Source organism: Neoarius graeffei, chromosome 3 (assembly GCF_027579695.1).
Source record: "Neoarius graeffei isolate fNeoGra1 chromosome 3, fNeoGra1.pri, whole genome shotgun sequence".
Lineage (NCBI taxonomy): Eukaryota > Metazoa > Chordata > Actinopteri > Siluriformes > Ariidae > Neoarius > Neoarius graeffei.
The window spans coordinates 36364801-36385358 of NC_083571.1; the positions used below are offsets into that span (position 1 = coordinate 36364801).

General features: G+C 42.5%; 1 protein-coding gene across 7 annotated transcripts in view; it reads left to right on the forward strand.

Annotated features, from left to right (window-relative positions):
* pcm1 (pericentriolar material 1) overlaps positions 1-17598 on the forward strand; it is a 49533-nt gene extending 31935 nt beyond the window's left edge. For 3 of the 7 annotated variants that reach the window (XM_060916752.1, XM_060916757.1, XM_060916753.1), the window contains 22 exons: positions 47-260; positions 354-499; positions 702-847; positions 1038-1206; positions 1299-1534; positions 1719-1904; positions 2121-2180; positions 2510-2682; positions 5001-5117; positions 5281-5413; positions 5978-6187; positions 6359-6447; positions 6571-6705; positions 6851-7036; positions 7808-7864; positions 7987-8134; positions 11092-11240; positions 15899-15971; positions 16093-16271; positions 16373-16465; positions 16561-16684; positions 16822-17598. In XM_060916752.1, the coding sequence (XP_060772735.1) occupies positions 47-260; positions 354-499; positions 702-847; positions 1038-1206; positions 1299-1534; positions 1719-1904; positions 2121-2180; positions 2510-2682; positions 5001-5117; positions 5281-5413; positions 5978-6187; positions 6359-6447; positions 6571-6705; positions 6851-7036; positions 7808-7864; positions 7987-8134; positions 11092-11240; positions 15899-15971; positions 16093-16271; positions 16373-16465; positions 16561-16684; positions 16822-16847 (3049 nt within the window). In that variant the 3' untranslated portion in view covers positions 16848-17598. The remainder of the gene's footprint in view (positions 1-46; positions 261-353; positions 500-701; positions 848-1037; positions 1207-1298; positions 1535-1718; positions 1905-2120; positions 2181-2509; positions 2683-5000; positions 5118-5280; positions 5414-5977; positions 6188-6358; positions 6448-6570; positions 6706-6850; positions 7037-7807; positions 7865-7986; positions 8135-11091; positions 11241-15898; positions 15972-16092; positions 16272-16372; positions 16466-16560; positions 16685-16821) is intronic. The other 4 variants (XM_060916755.1, XM_060916754.1, XM_060916758.1 and 1 more) reach the window with 4 other exon arrangements.
* The last annotated feature ends 2960 nt before the right edge of the window (positions 17599-20558 follow it).

The window sequence follows — 20558 nt, forward strand, 5'->3', positions numbered from 1 at the left end:
TTGTATTTTGTGTGTTTAAATGATCAGTCTCTCTCATCACTGATAGTGTAAAGGGTTCATCTCAACGCTGTGCCAGGCTTCGGCCTCGTTCCAATACCAGAGGGGTGAAGAGGCAGGAAAACCTGCGCTGGGCCGCTGACCTGTCTGCCTCCGAGAGCGCCACACACAGTCACACACACTGGCAGGAACAGACCACACATCTGCAGAGACAGCTGGATTTCAGCACGGCCATTTGTCAGATGCTGCTGCAGGATCAGCAGGTACATCACACGCAGTTTGTATTCAGCTGGAAAGATTTTTCTTTTTCCCCCTTTAACGGTTTTTTTTTCCTGTTTGTGTGTGCGCACGCGCAGACTCTTTCGTGCATGCTGCAGTCAATGTTGACGGCACCGTATAACATGTTGCCAAATAACCTGGCCTCACCGCAGGTGCCCCTCATCATGCACCAGCTCAACCAGTGTTACACACAACTCGCCTGGCAGCAGAACAACATCAGCAGGTACTCATGCGTGCACACACAGCGTACTGGCACTTTCCATTCACAGGCCACACCTTCACTGGAACTAACAGGCACAAAGGCCACACCTCCTTCACTGGCATAGAGAGGCACAAAGGCCACGCCTCCTTCACTGGAGCTGACTGGCACAAAGGCCACGCCTCCTTCAGTGTGACTGATGGTTGATTTTATATCATGTTTGCAGGTTGAAGCAAACTCTCAATGACCTGCTTCAACAGCAACAGCAGCATCAGAATATAGTGCAGGATTCCGTCCCTCCTTCACCATTCCTGCCATCCTTCCCTCCCATCAACACACTTGGCATGAACAACTTCTCCCCTCTCGCCACTGGTTAGTGACACACACACACACACACACACACAGAGTGAGTAAGTGTGTGTATGTGAAGATAATTATGACAAATGTGATTGTGTTCTGATTGGTTACAGTGGCATTAGAGTGGGGACTGCAGTTTGATGGTGGTTTATAGGGACTGTGTTCAATTGGATGACATCCCCCACTTTTTTTTTTTCTTTTTCAGGTTTTAATCTTTCTCCCATGTTCCCGCCAGCGGGTTCAGAGATTCAGCAGGCTTCAGGAACTCAGGCCAGCCCGAATCAGCAGCCCGACCCCAACATGTCCCTTAAAACTGAGTACATGAGCTTTCCGCCTCCGCTGCAGAGGACCCCCCTCAACAACGCTCACACACGGTACTTGGAGTGTTTCTGAAGTGTCTTGCTTACTTACAGAGAATTCCTCTAACCATATACTTCCTTCTCTCTGTGTTGTGCTTCTCTCTCAGCTCTCAGGATGACACTAAAAACTCTAGCTGGCTGAATTCATCCCTGAACAGGTCATGTGACCAAGGGCAGCTGGACTCCCATGATTCCCTGAGCAGTCTGCCTGACTGTGTCGACCCATCCACCGTCACCAAGAGCTTCAGACCTGGATGCAAAGCCTCAGCTCAGGCCAGTCTCGCCTCCAGAGACAAAACGCCAAAAAATCGCCGCAGGAGGAGCAAGAACCACAATAACGCAGGTGAGGAGCCAAACAGTTTCTCAGTGTCCTTCAAATGTAATGGCTAGAAAAAACATTTCACACTTGCAGCAGAATGTCTGTGTACTGTATATGTTACTTCTTTCTTTAAAGTGTTCTAGATTTGTATAAGTGCTGGCATTTTGTTTTCCAGTTCAGTGACTCTGAAGGTCATCTTTCCTCCTAGCAGGTTTGGAGAGCGACAGCGTTTCGAGCGCCACAGAGCTTGATCATGAGCACGAAAAGGAACGAGAGAGAGAACGAGAACGCCCGGCTCAGCCGAGAGCCCGGGATCCGAACCAAAGCCTCCTAGATAAACTTACCCAGGAGAAGCTGGACAGCAAGACCAAAAAACACAATGACGTCTCCTCAGGTCTGTATACACACTCCACGTCTTTGTTCATCTGTTTTCGTACACACCATTGGGAGAAAAACTGATCAGCCTCTGAGATTTAAATCACACACACGGCATAACTACGCTGTTATATCATTTTGTCATTCATCCAGAGTCAATTAATTTTTTTTTTCTCCCACCTTGTTTCATTGCATGTGTGTGCGCTTCATGTTGGGTTTTTAATTTGTCTCACAGCAGCATATGCATGGAGAACCCCTTTTCTCTCTAATCAGATCGCATGCACCGAAGCTCCAGGTAAAACACTAAACCCTGCTTTCTGCTACCAGCTTGTTTTTTGTGTGTATGACATGACATGCACTTAACGTCATTTTGACATGCCACAATTCATGTGTTAACACTGTTTATAATGTGGTGTGATTCACTGTTGTGCAAACAGTTGGAAAAGTTTGAGTGTAAGACCACGCCTCCTTCATGGAGCTGGACAGAGGCCACACCTCCTTCCCTGAGACTGATGGTTTCAGAGGCCACTAGTTACCTGATGAACCAAATTGAACATAATTATCTTAGTTTAATTCCTTTGTCAGACATTTGTCCATGGGCAATGTGTGTGTGTGTGTGTGTAGATGGCAGCAGTGACTTCTCTCTGTTCGAGGCTCTGAGGGAGACTATTTACTCAGAGGTGGCCACTCTGATCTCACAGAACGAGTCTCGTCCTCACTTCCTCATTGAGCTCTTCCATGAGCTGCAGCTTCTCAACACCGACTACCTTCGCCAGAGGGCGCTCTACTCACTGCAGGTGTGTGTGTGTGTGTGTGTGAGAGAGAGAGAGAGAGTTGGCTCCTGTTTAGAACATTGTCTGACCGTGTCTGAAATTGCTCCCTACTCACTATATAGGGCACTAAATAGTGAGGACGCCATTTTGTAGTGCTGTCCGAAACCTTAGTGAGTATTATTACACCGTATATAGTGCACTCAAAGCATCCCACAATGCATCACGAAAAGTAGTGTACAACCGATGGTCACTAACCAGGCAATATATCCCATCATGCATTGCGGTCGCACTGAAAGAAATCAAATTAAGTCTCAAATTTGATTTAATAAAAGGCAGTGGCAAAGAAGAAAGTATTCAGCCTTGATTTAAAAGAACTGAAAGATGCAGGTACAACCCCGATTCCAAAAAAGTTGGGACAAAGTACAAATTGTAAATAAAAACGGAATGCAATGATGTGGAAGTTTCAAAATTCCATATTTTATTCAGAATAAAACATAGATGGCATATCAAATGTTTAAACTGAGAAAATGTATCATTTAAAGAGAAAAATGAGGTGATTTTTTTTTTTTTTTTTTTTTTTTTTAAATTGCATGACAACACATCTCAAAAAAAGTTGGGACAAGGCCATGTTTACCACTGTGAGACATCCCCTTTTCTCTTTGCAACAGTCTGTAAACGTCTGGGGACTGAAGAGACAAGTTGCTCAAGTTTAGGGATAGGAATGTTAACCCATTCTTGTCTAATGTAGGATTCTAGTTGCTCAACTGTCTTAGGTCTTTTTTGTCGTATCTTCCGTTTTATGATGCGCCAAATGTTTTCTGTGGGTGAAAGATCTGGACTGCAGGCTGGCCAGTTCAGTACCTGGACCCTTCTTCTACACAGCCATGATGCTGTAATTGATGCAGTATGTGGTTTGGGATTGTCATGTTGGAAAATGCAAGGTCTTCCCTGAAAGAGACGTCGTCTGGATGGGAGCATATGCTGCTCTAGAACCTGGATATACCTTTCAGCATTGATGGTGTCTTTCCAGATGTGTAAGCTGCCCATGCCACACGCACTAATGCAACCCCATACCATCAGAGATGCAGGCTTCTGAACTGAGCACTGATAACGTGGGTCGTCCTTCTCCTCTTTAGTCCGAATGACACGGCGTCCCTGATTTCCATAAAGAACTTCAAATTTTGATTCGTCTGACCACAGAACAGTTTTCCACTTTGCCACAGTCCATTTTAAATGAGCCTTGGCCCAGAGAAGACGTCTGCGCTTCTGGATCATGTTTAGATTCGGCTTCTTCTTTGAACTATAGAGTTTTAGCTGGCAACGGCGGATGGCACGGTGAATTGTGTTCACAGATAATGTTCTCTGGAAATATTCCTGAGCCCATTTTGTGATTTCCAACACAGAAGCATGCCTGTATGTGATGCAGTGCCGTCTAAGGGCCTGAAGATCACGGGCACCCAGTATGGTTTTCCGGCCTTGACCCTTACGCACAGAGATTCTTCCAGATTCTCTGAATCTTTTGATGATATTATGCACTGTAGATGATGATATGTTCAAACTCTTTGCAATTTTACACTGTTGAACTCCTTTCTGATATTGCTCCACTATTTGTCGGCGCAGAATTAGGGGGATTGGTGATCCTCTTCCCATCTTTACTTCTGAGAGCCGCTGCCACTCCAAGATGCTCTTTTTATACCCAGTCATATTAATGACCTATTGCCAATTGACCTAATGAGCTGCAATTTGGTCCTCAAGCTGTTCCTTTTTTGTACCTTTAACTTTTCCAGCCTCTTATTGCCCCTGTCCTGACTTTTTTGAGATGTGTTGCTGTCATGAAATTTCAAATGAGCCAATATTTGGCATGAAATTTCAAAATGTCTCACTTTCGACATTTGATATGTTGTCTATGTTCTATTGTGAATACAATATCAGTTTTTGAAATTTGTAAATTATTGCATTCCATTTTTATTTACAATTTGTTCTTTGTCCCAACTTTTTTGGAATCGGGGTTATACTTTGTATTGATTAATGTGGGAAATACGCTCAGTATAATATGGATTTATCACAATAAACGCATGTATTTATTATTTTGAAAACCCACCAGCCGACTGATCTGGCACGTTTTTAATTGTGCGACAGTAATGACGTAAATACCAGCACGACGGACTAGTGTCTGAAAGCATTTTTTCATTTTACCAGCGAGCCTGTATAGTCCTCCTTGTACAGTAATACAGTAATTCTTTATATAGGGAGTAGTGAACGAGTGAGCGAATTTGGACACAGGGTGAGAAAGTGTGTGATATTTAAATTTTTAAATGGTGTCTTCTTCATGTTGTTTTTAGGATATTGTAACCAGGCACCTGACCGAGAAGAGTGTTGCTGAGGAGCCAGGGTCATCACTAGGGCCAGGGTCACAGTCTGAACTCACACCCAGTGAGAGTCTTGCCACGACTGACAATGTGAGAGAGAGAGAGAGAGAGAGAGAGACACACACACACACACACACACACAAATCACAGATCTCTGCGTGGTCTGAAGTTGTGCCTTGTCATTCATTTTTGTCTGTCTCTTTTGCTTCAGTAAGCTGATTTTATTTTAACTCCTGTGTGTGACGTAATTCAGGACGTATCTGAGAAGGACGTGAGGGTGAAAGTCAGTTCTAGAAGGAAGAGAGCTGTGGCAGGAGACTCTGTGGAGAGCGAGAGCCTGTTGTCCACATCCTCGAACCTGGAGCCATTTGCCAGCGATGATCTGGGTAAACACAGTGCAGCTCTGATTAACTAATCACACAGCTGTCTACCCATTTTTTAAAAATGAATCATTAAATCTGACACATCTCCAGGGTTTAGTGACAATTACAAAACACAAGTCACATGGTGTATAAATAAGAAATCAGGTGTGTGTGTGTGTGAGAGAGAGAGAGAGAGAGAGAGAGAGATGGACAGTGGTTTGGGTTTGCACTGCTTGGCTTTAACCTTCACGTCATTGAGTCTCACTCATTCTCCTTCTTGGGTTGTGAACTGCAGAGCTTCGTTTGTAGCTCCTCACTCCTCAGTAAAATGGTTTTGTCCTGTTCCTTTCTACTTTTTTTCCCATGCCTCATCCTCTTTTTGGGTCCAATGACTTTTTTTTTTTCACTCTTCATTATGCTTTTTCTCTCCTTTTCATGTTTTTTGACTTTTTTCCTCTCTCTCTCTCTCCCCCCTTTGAACTTCCACTGTTGCCTTATTTCCCTCTTTCCTTCCTCTTTCTACTTCTGTTCTTTTATTCCCCCTTCCCTGTTTTTCCTCTCTCTCTCTCTCTTTTTCTGTCTGTGTAGGTAACACAGTGATTCATTTAGATAAAGCTCTGGTGCGAATGCGGGAGTTTGAACGTATGAAGTTAAAGGCTGGGTTTCCTCCTCCTGCTCCTCCTCCTCCTCCTCCTGTTGGTGCTGTCACTGCTGCTGTCTCTGTAGCACCCGCTGTCTCTAATCCTGAGCTCTGCGCTGTTACCGCTGCTGCTGCTGGTGATCCAGTGCTTAACCAAGGTACTGCAGTGTTTGTGCACACATCACCCACACTCAGTACTGCTCTCATCACACGGGGCTCGGGGTCACACTCAGGATATTTGAGGTGAAGAGGACATTTAGGTGGCGGTTTCTTGATTATTGTCTTCATGTTTTCAAAAACTGACTTGTTCAATAATTTTGTGTGCGTAGGTCAGGACATGCATTGCCCTCAGATTGACACACAGCAGTTGGACCGACAGATCAAAGCCATCATGACTGAGGTCATCCCCTTCCTGAAGGTAAGAGCACTTCCTGTAGAGAATTAAATTTAACACACATTCAGGTTTGCTGCAATTAGTAGTAAGTTGCTCTTAGATAATGCACATGGAGTGTAATAACCTAAGTGTGTGTGTGTGAGACAGGAGCACATGGGCGAGGTGTGTTCTCCGCAGCTCCTGACATCTGTGCGGCGCATGGTGTTGACGCTGACTCAGCAAAATGATGACAGCCGAGAGTTCATGCACTTCTTCCATAAACAACTCGGGGGTATCCTGCAGGTATATATAATATAATATCTCTCGCACAGTTCTGTGCTTTCTTCCCTGAAAGTCATCGGGTTCGTGTGAACAGAAGGCAATATGTTACGATACCTTGATTCTATGACCTGTGTGTGTGTGTGTGTGTGTGTGTGCGCGCGCGCAGGAGTCCCTGAGTAAGTTCGTGGGCCGCACGTTGCAGGACTGTGGTGAGGATCTGCTGGTTGAGATCTCGGAGATCCTCTTTAACGAGCTCGCCTTCTTCAGGCTCATGCAGGACCTTGACCAGAATACACATCGTGCCAAGAGACACACGCAAACCATGCCTGCTAAGCATACACCCTCCACCGAGGTACAGTAGACTTGTATCTGTATCTTTTATTGTCATGTTTGCGAGTCTCCAAAACATTTATGTAGCAGTTCTGGGTGTTGAAGCAAATAAAAATATACCTTTTACTACAGTTACAGTAGTTTAAAGTTCAGTATCTCAGAATTACTATAAAATTGATTGCATATATATTTTCCCTTTCTATAGTACATGACAAAGTTAATTTCATCTCATTATCTGTAGCCGCTTTATCCTGTTCTACAGGGTCGCAGGCAAGCTGGAGCCTATCCCAGCTGACTACGGGTGAAAGGCGGGGTACACCCTGGACAAGTCGCCAGGTCATCACAGGGCTGACACATAGACACAGACAGCCATTCACACTCACATTCACACCTACGGTCAATTTAGAGTCACCAGTTAACCTAACCTGCATGTCTTTGGACTGTGGGGGAAACCGGAGCACCCGGAGGAAACCCACGCGGACACGGGGAGAACATGCAAACTCCACACAGAAAGGCCCTCGCCGGCCACGGGGCTCGAACCTGGACCTTCTTGCTGTGAGGCGACAGCGCTAACCACTGCACCACCGTGCCGCCCTCAAAGTTAATTTAAAAAATATATTTAGAAAAGAAGCTTTTTTTTTTTTTTACGCACTTGTTAGGCCCCCCCCCCCCCCCCCCCCCCAAGTTGATGATTATAATCTGTTGCGTAGTTTGCTGCTGATAAAATATTTCTCTGATGTTATTTAAATTTTTGTTGATGACACTAATCATGGTGAGTTTGTTTTTCCATTAGGGGAAGAAGGCTGAAGGAGAAAAGACCTTCTCACCTTCATATTTTGATGAGGATAAAGTGAGTCAGCTTTGAACGCGAATTATACTTTCTGATTCCTTAATGTCCTATAATGAGCTCACACTGTCCTCTGGTGTATTGTTTCCTTTTTAAATGTGTGTGTGTCTGTGTTAATGTGGTAGGACCAGGATGAGACGGAGCATGGACGGACAAGTCTTTGTCTCGAGGGAGAGGGAGCACAAACAGATGAGAAACTGAGTAGAGACTCCTCTGAAGTGGAGGAAGAGGAGGAGGATGAAGAGGAAGGAGAAGGACTGCCACTGTCTATAAGTACATTTAACTTAAACCACCTCATCTACTGATTTGATGTTCAACATACAGGAAATGAGTTAAAGAGTAAATTAGAAATTTTATCCTAGATCAGGTTTGACGTTTGGGCAATACAGGCTGTTTGTGAAATTTTATCAATTTAAAAAAAAAAAGTTTACATTTAAGATTTGATTGGAAAAAATTGTTAGGGATCCTCCAGCGGATTTATTCTCAAACTTATTTTAAGTAAAAGTAGTCGCAGATTTCAAAAGTCAAACTTTTCATTTTTGGAGACCAAACAGTGTTTGAGAGAAATTAATTTTCTTTAAAATGCCAGATGGGGTTCCTGCGATGGTGAAGTATGTGATGACGTCAGGTGGTGGTTGTTTGAAGCAACTCAACTGTTTTATATTCTTTGTTTACATTGTAGTTTTGCAAGTATTTTTACCAATTTATCCGTTTTTAAATAAGTCTGCCTCATTATGTAGCATATAAATGCCACAAGCTGGAACTAGACTGCATTTACACAGATGCAAAGTGTGCTTGCTCAACTATGGCAAAGTGTCCATGACAGAAACTGGATCAGACATGAGACCTCGTGCTGCAAAATCCTTTTTTTTTGTATGCTCTAAAATCTGTTTAAAATGGCTCAATTCGCAGCACGACATAATACTTAAAATCTGTTTTAAACCATGCCACACACTTTTGTTAATCTACCCAGCACTAGCTGTAGATCATGTTAAAAAAAAAAAATTTGAGTGCTGTGACTTGAGCCATTTTAAACCAAGGTTTTAGAGCGCGCGCGCGCACACATTTTCTGTAGATTATGTGAAAAAAGATTTTGCAGTGCGAGGTCTCATGTCTGATCCAGTTTCTGTCGGTGACAGCTGAGCACACTTGGCATTTTCTCTGTGGAAATGCAGTCTAGTTTTAATTTTTGAAATCTGTGACTACTTTTACGTAAAACAAGTTTGAGAATAAACTTGCCGGAAGATCCCTTTAAATATTATGCACTAAATAGCAATGACCGGCCATTTTTAAATCTAGTTGTGATCAAGGAGTGCGACATAACAAAAGGGGGCGTATGAAGTTCTGAATTCAAAGCTGGTTTTATTTTCCCCCGAGGTTAAATAGAACAGAAGTTACAGCTGTTTAAAATTTAAAAAAAATTTGAAAATTTCAATTTTTTTCCATCAGCCTTATACATCCAGCAATATACATCCATCTTGAGAAATTCAAGCACCTTCAGGAGCAATTCTTGTGCCCAAAACATCTATCAATTGCTCGGAATTTAAAAATAACCTTTTGCTCCAGTATTTTTTATGTATTTTGAAATTTAATTGCATTATTTGCATAGTGAGATGGCGTAAACTACTCAAATCAGTTCAACAACTGAGCCATGGCATGACCAGAACTGTTGAGTGTAGGTACTTTGCTGGCCATTGGACTGAATCATTCAAACCCAACTAAAGATCATTAAGGATAATAATCTACATAGATTCCTTTTAAAGTATTAAATCTGTCCTCTCTGACTGTGTTCTCTACAACTCCCCTAATTGCCACACAAACGCCCCTTGTTGCATGTGATGGCACAACAAGGCAAAAGATGGCAGCACAGTCCCACACGTTACTTTTCAGAGGGTGGCGCTCAAAAGCGCTATGTATTATATGTTTCTGATCAAATGTAACTTCTTCAAAACAACGTTATTAACATCCCTGAACCCCCCCCAGAATCCAATATTTTTGTTTTCCATAGAAGGATACACATCTATTGACTGTGACTAGAACTTCTGCTGTCTCTGGCTGGCTTCCGGTTTGAACAAAATTACCGCGATAAGGCCCCCCAGGGGTCATGATTGTTCCCGACCTCTGGTATCGATTTTGGCCAATGTTGACCAATAGAAAGCGAGCTAGAGTCTAATGTCACAGGGGTGGCACGTCATCGGCTTTTGACCAAAACCAACATGGCCGCGCCCAGCGGTTTCACTGTCAACATTCAGAAAAAAGATCGCCATGTCAAAAGTAATCAGTATTGTGCAAATCTGAGTGTACTGTATATTCTGAAAATTCAAGGGTTTTTTTCCCTATAAAATACCCAACTCTTGTGAAACTGAACGTACTTTTTATGTTTGTACACGGCGATCAAAAATTTGCATTTTACTATGTAAACAGATAGGCGCTTCCCGCACTGCTGGCATAACTACTTTAAACATTGATGACAAAGTTTAATATAGGGTGTTTGATAGCTAACTATCTAAATTGTTTAGGCTAAAACATGTTTTTATCTTCAGAGCCTCATAAAGTTAAAGACATCTGGAAGGGGAAATGAGGCATGAACCACAAAACTAGATAAACATTTTAACTCATTCCCTATGGCAAGCCGCTGACAGCGGCTCGGCGAATTTTCCCATTCCCTACGGAAACCCGGTACTATCGGCTTTGGTGACGTCATACGGAATTCCTTCGGAAACTCCCATAATAAAGCAGTGCACGTGAATTTGACCAATCAGAGCCGTAGAGGACTGCACATAGACCACATTTGGATATTATAATTAGTGGGAAACCCCAGAAGTCACGCGTAGGGAAGGTTTATTATAGCAGGGATAGACTGCTATAATATTATTATAGTATTATAATATTATAATATGACTGCTTGTGAAACCTACCTACTTCAGAATTATACAAAAATAATTCCATATTTAGAAAGGATAGGTTTCAAGGACTCGGTAAATGTATACTTTTCTACCTCTAAAAAAATTTGTTATGGAGATAGACATTTAACTGAATGTACCTATTAAATTGGTGATTTTCACAAAAAGTATTCCGTCAAAACATGACTGAAAAAAATTGAAGTATTCCGTAAGGAATGAGTTAAGACTTTTATTGAAATGTTTCATGTGACAGTTGCTGAGAGCCATAAGTTGTCCTGAATGGTTTAGGTTCATCATCAGATTTTGTGTGTGTGTGTGTGTGTTCAGGCTTGTCCAAAGCGGAGACGCAGGCATTGAATAACTACGGCAGTGGTGAGGATGAGAATGAGGTAGAGGAGGTTGAGGAGTTTGAGGCTGGATCTGTGGAGGTGCAGACGTCCCTGCAGGCCTCGGACAACACCACAGAACACTCACAGGTGTGTTTTAGATTGAGAACTGTGCATGACGACGTTCTATTATACAGTGTCTTGCAAAAGTATTCATCCCCCTTGGTCTTTGTCCTGTTTTGTCACATTACAAGCTGGAATTAAAATGGATTTTTGCAGGGTTAGCACCATTTGATTTGCACAACATGCCTACCATTTTAAAGGTGCAAATTGTTTTATTGCGACACAAACAATAATTAAGATGAAAAAACAGAAATCTGGAGTGTGCATAGGTATTCACTGGTCTGGCTAACGCGACTTCAAAGCTCTGCGAGCATTTGGTCTGGCAAAGATATTCAGCCCAACCGTTTCCCAAAGTGCGTGGTTGACCCGCCTCCCTGAAATGCCTCAGTTTGCTACTGGTCGAAGCCGGAAAAGGCTGTGACGAAGCTTAAACCAATCACATCACTCTTTCCTCTGACGTATGTGACGCGACGGAAACTGCTTGAGTAACTGGTAGATTAAACTCTTACCGAAGCCGGTCGGGAGCAAGGCGAAAACGTCCTTCCTTTCAATAAATACCTCCAGGGCTGCTCTTTGCTCCGTTTTCAATGAGAACTTCCCGTTGAATGCTTTCAATACAGCATCTACCGCTGTAAACAATCTATGGCTTCCGGTCGCAGTTCTACTACGTCACTGCCTTGAACACGCCTCTACCCAGGGCCATTGGAGATGCTCAAAGTTGATTGGCTCCTGATTTTTCGGGAGCTTGGAAGAGCTGTAGATAGCTTGCCTTGCCAGACTAAGCTTGCAACAGGCCCTCGTGTTGCGTCATGCTTAGGATGGGCGGGCCCAGGCTAGGTATTCACCCCCTTTTGCATGAAGCCCCTAAATAAGAGCTGGTCCAACCAATTCACTTGAGTCACATAATTAGTTGATGAAGATCCACCTGTGTGCAATCAAAGTGTCACATGATCAGTCAAGTCAAGTTTATTTGTATAGCGCTTTTAACAATAAACATTGTCACAAAGCAGCTTTACAGAATTTGAACAACTTAAAACATGAGCTAATTTTATCCCTAATCTATCCCTAATGAGCACGCCTGTGGCGACGGTGGCAAGGAAAAACTCCCTCAGGCGACATGAGGAAGAAAACTCGAGAGGAACCAGACTCAAAAGGGAACCCATCCTCATCCGGGCAACAACAGACAACATGACTATAACATTAACAGTTTTAACATGAAGTCAGCTTTGTTGATGCTATAAACCCCCCACCGACGGAAACCCGAGTGCAAAAGTGTTCATGACAACCGCAGTCCCAAAGTCAGCAAGTCAACTGCAGTCCCCAGCCACAAAAGCACCACTGCAAGAGTCCAGAGCGTCCTCCAGGCGCGACCCCCAACTGTCCACATGGGGCCATCCTCCACAGGAGTGATGCGATGAGACTCCAACCAGACACAGGGCACCAGGATGGATTAGGCAGGTCCGAAGAGCAGAAGAGGTCAGCATCTCCATCCCAAGACTGGCATGTAACTCAGAGGGACAGATTTTGGGGGGGGGGACATCACAGGTTGTTAGGTATGCCCAATGTCACCTGAATAAGTAGGAACTAACTATGGCAACTAACATAGGCAACTAACTATGACAGCATAACTAAAAGGGGAGAGCCAGAAGATAACACAGGCATGAGGGAGCCCTGGGACATAAAGCAGCAGCCACTACACAGTCAACAAACTCGAGTGAGCAAGCAAGTGGGGGACTGACAGCATCCATACATCCCAGTTTACCAAAACTCACAGGCTGGACAGGGAGGGCATTAATCAGAGATGCAAAAAAGACACCAAAGATAACACTGAAGGAGCTGCAAAGATCCACAGCGGAGATGGGAGTATCTGTCCATAGGACCACTTTAAGCTGTACACTCCACAGAGTGGGGATTTATGGAAGAGTGGCCAGAAAAAGTCACTGCTTAAGAAAACACGTGTGGCATTTGCCCAACAGCATGTGGCAGACTCCCCAAACACATGGAAGAAGATTCTCTGGTCAAATGAGACTAAAATTGATCTTTTTGGCCATCATGGGAAATGCCATGTGTGGCACAAACCGAACACCCTGAGAACACCATTCCTACAGTGAAGCATGGTGGTGGCAGCATCATGCTGTGGAGATGTTTTTCATCTGCAGGTGTTATGGGTGGATTTCGATGAAATTCTGAGAATGGTTAACTTAGAACTGATAACTTTATTATCAGTCAATTAATGGATTAATATATTCAATTTATTGCACTTTCTTTCCATTGCTTCCGTGTATTATTTTTTTGTGGCAAACCACACAAATGCAAGTGCCTGGAATGTTTAGTTTTTTGCACCATGAACTAAATGGCTTTCCGTTTTCACCCATTTCGTACAGCCAAGCCCACCTCCACTTGTTTTTTACACCTTTATCGATGGCAGACACATCAGTGCCTTCTTTCATGTAAAGCGCATCCATGCTGCCGAAACCGAAAGCAGAATGACATGCTCCTCTATGCTCGACGTCAATATAGAAAAACGTTTGGATCTTCGCTTAAATTAAAATTGGGGTTTGACCTTACTTTGTGTTGAATACGACTTCAAAAACAATTCAAGATTTTATTAAGAGAAATATTGTGGCCAACACGAGTGTTAAGTTACCTAAAAGATCGCGTGAATTTGGCTGCTATCTACTTTGCGTTCGTTCTCATTTTCCTCCATCATTTCATAGGCCAGAAACAGATGTTTTGACGTAATTTAACTTAGTAGGCTATGATTATTATTTAACCGTAGTCTTCTAGACCTTTTGACTGTTTGGGGCATTGAACGCTGGTGTATGATTTTCAGGGAATAAAGTTTAGCGCATGTCGGAACATCATTGCGCTCGCAGCCTCCAACTCCTCAAACGTCCTTTAAATTGTGATATAATGTAGGCTATAAGGCACGGCTCTAACATACCTTACACATTGGCCTAACGAAAATAATAATTGTTGGGGCGTCTGCTGATTTGTTAGCTATAAATTTAGGTCTAATTACTTCTGACAGTCTGCAAGCATTGCACCGTCGGGTCTTCAAGTCTGGCTGAAGCAGAGGAGCGGGCTTTCCGGGGTTTATTTTTTCTTTTTTTTTTTTACATGCTCCATTTCTATATGTCCAGGTTTGAACTGAGTCATTTTGGCAAGATTTAATTTAATACAAAACAGAAATGGTCAGACACAAGCACGCCAAGCACATGGGAATGTATTTTGCCAATTTTGACAGCGCATGTTTTTTTTTTAATGCCGCACCGTAGACAGCGAACGTTTAAACATGATCAAACATAGGAAATGAATGACACAAAGCATGGCCCAGAAACAAAAAAGTTAAATAAACCCTGCTGATAGTTAATGGTGTTGCAACACATCAGTGTTATAACCCAACCACCCGTCATTTTAATTCTCCTCGGATCAGCACCGACCTCACGTTTGGCCTTGGGAGAGTTCAGTTGACGGAAATCCGTCACACGACGGAAAACTTTAATCCATGCATCTAACTTGAAGGAGTTGGAGCAGTTTTGCCTTGAGGAATGGGCAACAATCCCAGTGGCTAGATGTGCTAAGCTAATAGAGACATACCCCAAGAGACTTGCAGCTGTAATGGCAGAAAAAGGTGGCTCTACAAAGTATTGACTTGGAGGGGCGGATACCTATGCGCACTCCAGATTTTTTTTTTCACCTTAATTATTGTTTGTGTCACAATAAAACAACAATTTGCACCTTTAAAGTGGTAGGCATGCTGTGTAAATCAAATGGTGCTAACCCTCCAAAAATCCATTTTAATTTCAGCTTGTAATGCGACAAAACAGGACAAACACCAAGGGGGATGAATACTTTTGCAAGACACTGTACTTCCACATGGGAGTGTACACTTCTTAGGAACTTATGAAGAAATTTAGCACCACTGATAGACGAAACTCAGCTACTTGCACAGCAGTTTTGTTGTGCACCACTTGAGCTGTAACCCCACCAACAGGGCAAATTTGTATGTTTTGGCAATACTATTTTTTTTTTTTTTTTTTTTTTTTTTTGCCATTTTGAATTTATTTTTCCAGAACATTTTGGTTTTTTTTTTTTTTTTAAATCCTGTGAATTTTGTTGAATCATCAAAATTTGGATCACAGCAGTCACTGAACCGAAAGTGAACATGCATCTTGGCAACACTTTTATATAGTGACGCTGAAATTGGCACGTGTGTTTGCCAGCGTGGACTTGATGTTAACAATGAAGTTTTGAGTTCATTTGCAACTGGGCGGGGCTACTGAAAACAGGAAGTGAGGTGTTATCTCAGCAACGGCTTTACATTTTAATTTCAAGTTTAGTGTACATCTCTCTCTTTAGGATCAAGTGCTAATGAATCCTGGTCTTCCTCCATCACTAAGGACTGGAACCAGAAAGTGTTTGGCTCCTTATGTGCTAGTTATCGCTGTATTTTATTAATTGTGTGGGGTTTTTTTTGTTTTTTGTTTTAACACGTACTTGATCATATAAAAATTGCAGTGTTATTCTAAGAATTTATTCTTATGTTCGCATCCTGGAATCACATCTCGCTGTACTGATGGTGTTGACATCCTGTTGTCATAGTAATGGATCCCATCTTTACTCATGTTGTATTTTTTGAAGGTTATATTCACAGTGTAAAACTTGAACGTTTTGTGTTGCAGTGTAATGGAATTTCTCAAAACGGAGCTGCACAGGAGACCAAGTCAGACCAAGAGAGCACAGAAAGTACTGAAGGTGTGTCTGTGTTTTCTAAAGCACTTTCCTTTTCTCCACACGACCTTTATAATATATTTATTCTTTTATGCTGTATGATGAGCAGTGAAACAATGTCTGTTATAATTCTGTGCGTGTGCAGTGAAGAGCTCAAAGTCTGAGTCTATAGAGGTGATGGAGGACGAGCGAGACGCTGTGGCCACAAACACACACAGCGAAGACAAGACTGCTGTCCCTCTGGCCCCGCCCTCACAGGAGAGTCCTCATGGATCCACCACAGCCAGCCCTCAGACTGACTCACCTGTACTGGTTAACGCAGATGTATGGACACACACACGCCTTCATATACAGTAGACACTTCATGTCTGTATTTTACCTATACTGTACAGCATGGTTGAGGTGTGTGTGTTTGTAAAACGTAGGAGGTCGGGTCCGGAAACAACAGTCAGAAATCTGATGAGGAGGATTTTGTCAAGGTTGAAGATCTCCCAATGCAGCTGTCAGTGATGTGTGAGGTGTGTGTGGGGTCTAAATAATCATGCTAACTACACTCCAGTGTAAATAAATAAATAGATAAATGGTGTGTGTGTGTGTGTGTGTGTGTGTTAAGGAGGAGCTGTGTAAGCAGATCTTAGAGGAACAGAGGAACAATAATCTGACGAGTGAGATCCTGAGTGGAAACACAGAGGGGCTGAATGGACTTGTGGGCAATGCACACGCTCTCAAAGAACCTGGTAATTCTACACAACTCTATTCCACACTAACCTTTTAACTCTGCACAATTCTTCAGTGTGTTTTACTGTGAAACACAGATCCGAAGGTGTCTCTTTATTTTTCTCTCACGGTAAATATATTTCCGTTCTTCCTGCAGAAACCATTGGAGCCCAGAGTGCATGAAGACGGCAGATTTTAATCACTGCATCCCGACACTACAACATCATATTTATCTTAATGTGCTTGATGCGATTTTATATCGCAACAAAGAAGTAATTACATCATTCAATGCGACTTGCATACTCAAGTTCAGTCTGAGCCTCGCTGATGTTTTTGCGTTTCAGTGCCGTTTATTTATCAGAAGTTAATCTAACGGTTCATCTGAGAAGAAACACTGTTAATTCTTTTACGTTTTATGTTGAACTCTGTGATGCCTCCTGTTCGCTTCTTAAAGCTGAGCCTCACACTGGAAACTTTCAGCGATGAACGTGGTGTTTTTGTTCTTTAACTTTGTTTTGGTTGATTGATTATTTCTTTCTCTTGCTTTCTGAAACGTTTCGGTCCCTCTTCCTCCTCCCTATGCACTTTGCACACAACAGATTAGAGGTTAGAGTATCACAGAAGCAAAGTATTCGATGTCGTCAGCTAGTTTAAGACACTTCATTAATTTGAGATTCCGCTTTCCTGAAAACCGGAATCCTGAGCGCCAGTCTCCACCTTTCTCTCTTCCCTCCTCCAGGGGGCGTATTTCAGCCTTAATGCATTCTTTTAATAACACCCCCCTCCCCCCTTCTCTTTTCCTCATTTTAGCATTTAAGGCCCCACCCCCAAGTTTAAATGCTTTGTTCTCTGGATGTTTTCATTGGGTTTAAATGTTTAGTGAAGGTTTTAAGGTAACAAATAAAACATTAATTTTTACTTTATCCCTCAAAAACTTGTTCCAGTTGCCTTTATTTGCTCAGTGTTTGTTTGACCACTTTACAGCAGGGCAGTTTTCCTTAAACTCCAGTGTGACATCATATCTTGCGGTTTATTAAGTTTAAAATAAAGAGCAACTTGTGACTCGGTGTAAAAACAAGACAGTGGAGAATTCTCTTGACTCAGTAAAATCAACGTGTATAACTAGTACGTAAAACACAAATAGTATAATGTGCGAAATGCATTGCACAATCTTTCATTCAAGCTGGTGGAAAAATTGCCCCAGTTTCACAATTTATCTGTAATAAACTTGGAAGCGGAATGGCATGACAATAGACCTGTAAACATTTTACGGAATAACGCATTTAACATCGGCGTACGTTGCTACATGTTACTGTTCAACAGTTAAACACAAGAACAGTCTTTATTTTTCCACTATAAAAACAGCAGATGAGCCGTTGGGATGATGGAGAGTTGTGTAGGTTTTTTGAACAGGAGGCGGATATCAATTCGTTCCCTGGAAACCCCGCCCCTTTCACCCACTCTCACCTTTGATTTTCTTGCTTAAAGGATTGGTTGATGCTGCGTCCTCGCTTTCCGTCACAGTAAATGGAGAATATTTTGAGGTTGATTCTTGTGAAGTAATTCATCAGTGTGTAATTTGCATAATGAACAGATGAGTTAACAGATCATAAGTTTATATCAGAGTGTAAAATCTAGCACATTTAAAATCATTTTAATAGTAATGATAATTAATTGAAATGTGGCTTAAAAACGCTTTCCTGCAAAAAGTGCAGGGTTTTACAACATAAGTGTTGCCAGGCAAAACAAATCTCACCTGCTAGCACTTATGACTAATATGAAGGAAGGTATCACGAAAACCGATTTTGACCTTTTTGGTAATCTTGACCTTGTGTATGAACATACTTGGCCAATAAACATGGTTCTGATTCTGTTACCCCCTGCGACAGCATGTGTGTGTCAGTCTCGGTTCCAGGGTTTCAGTTTCGAAAACTGTAAGTAGAATAATATAAAGTACAGACAGTCGAAGCTCAGTGGAACGCACTTTCCCTCTGTAATAAGCATAAACATGTCTGAAAGCAATTTCTTTAGTTCATTTATTTATAATTTATGTTTATAGTAAATCAACAGTACGGGGAAGTTTTATCAATGGGGTTTAAAAGTGGGCGTGGTCAAACACCCTTTACGTACAACCCCGATTCCAAAAAAGTTGGGACAAAGTACAAATTGTAAATAAAAACGGAATGCAATAATTTACAAATCTCAAAAACTGATATTGTATTCACAATAGAACATAGACAAATGTCGAAAGTGAGACATTTTGAAATTTCATGCCAAATATTGGCTCATTTGAAATTTCATGACAGCAACACATCTCAAAAAAGTTGGGACAGGGGCAATAAGAGGCTGGAAAAGTTAAAGGTACAAAAAAGGAACAGCTGGAGGACCAAATTGCAACTCATTAGGTCAATTGGCAATAGGTCATTAACATGACTGGGTATAAAAAGAGCATCTTGGAGTGGCAGCGGCTCTCAGAAGTAAAGATGGGAAGAGGATCACCAATCCCCCTAATTCTGCGCCGACAAATAGTGGAGCAATATCAGAAAGGAGTTCGACAGTGTAAAATTGCAAAGAGTTTGAACATATCATCTACAGTGCATAATATCATCAAAAGATTCAGAGAATCTGGAAGAATCTCTGTGCGTAAGGGTCAAGGCCGGAAAACCAGACTGGGTGCCCGTGATCTTTGGGCCCTTAGACGGCACTGCATCACATACAGGCATGCTTCTGTGTTGGAAATCACAAAATGGGCTCAGGAATATTTCCAGAGAACATTATCTGTGAACACAATTCACCGTGCCAGCCACCGTTGCCAGCTAAAACTCTATAGTTCAAAGAAGAAGCCATATCTAAACATGATCCAGAAGCGCAGACGTCTTCTCTGGGCCAAGGCTCATTTAAAATGGACTGTGGCAAAGTGGAAAACTGTTCTGTGGTCAGACGAATCAAAATTTGAAGTTCTTTATGGAAATCAGGGACGCCGTGTCATTCAGACTAAAGAGGAGAAGGACGACCCAAGTTATCAGCGCTCAGTTCAGAAGCCTGCATCTCTGATGGTATGGGGTTGCATTAGTGCGTGTGGCATGGGCAGCTTACACATCTGGAAAGACACCATCAATGCTGAAAGGTATATCCAGGTTCTAGAGCAACATATGCTCCCATCCAGACGATGTCTCTTTCAGGGAAGACCTTACATTTTCCAACATGACAATGCCAAACCACATACTGCATCAATTACAGCATCATGGCTGCGTAGAAGAAGGATCCGGGTACTAAACTGGCCAGCCTGCAGTCCAGATCTTTCACCCATAGAAAACATTTGGCGCATCATAAAACGGAAGATACAACAAAAAAGACCTAAGACAGTTGAGCAACTAGAATCCTACATTAGACAAGAATGGGTTAAATGACCCATGGCATGGTGGTTTGTTGATGCTTTAAACGGGCTGGTGGAGGTTTCCGGATGTTATATCCGCAGCCTTTCTCGAAATGAACCCTCGGCACGTAGATATAGCCTCCTGGGAGAAAGCCCCATTTCAGCCCTTTTCCCAGTGCGTCATTTTGCTAATGAGAAGCATGGGGAAGGGTAGAGGGTGGGGGCGGGCCATGGGGGGAGGGGCTTGACCAAGCTGCGCACACACTCACTGCTATCAGCACCTGTAGCCACGCTGCTAAGACAAAACCCCGTTCTCCCTCGGACTCCTTTCGTAAACTCAACGTGACACAGAGTGAGTGAGTGTGTTCGGAGTGATAGTTTACGAACGTATAATACCCTAGGCTTGAACACGCACTCCATAACCAAAGAGGATAGAAGCAGCAACTACAGCAACATATCGCTTATCCAACAGAAGACATGCATTGCGGAGCAATAGTCAAACATAAGCTCATAAGTTA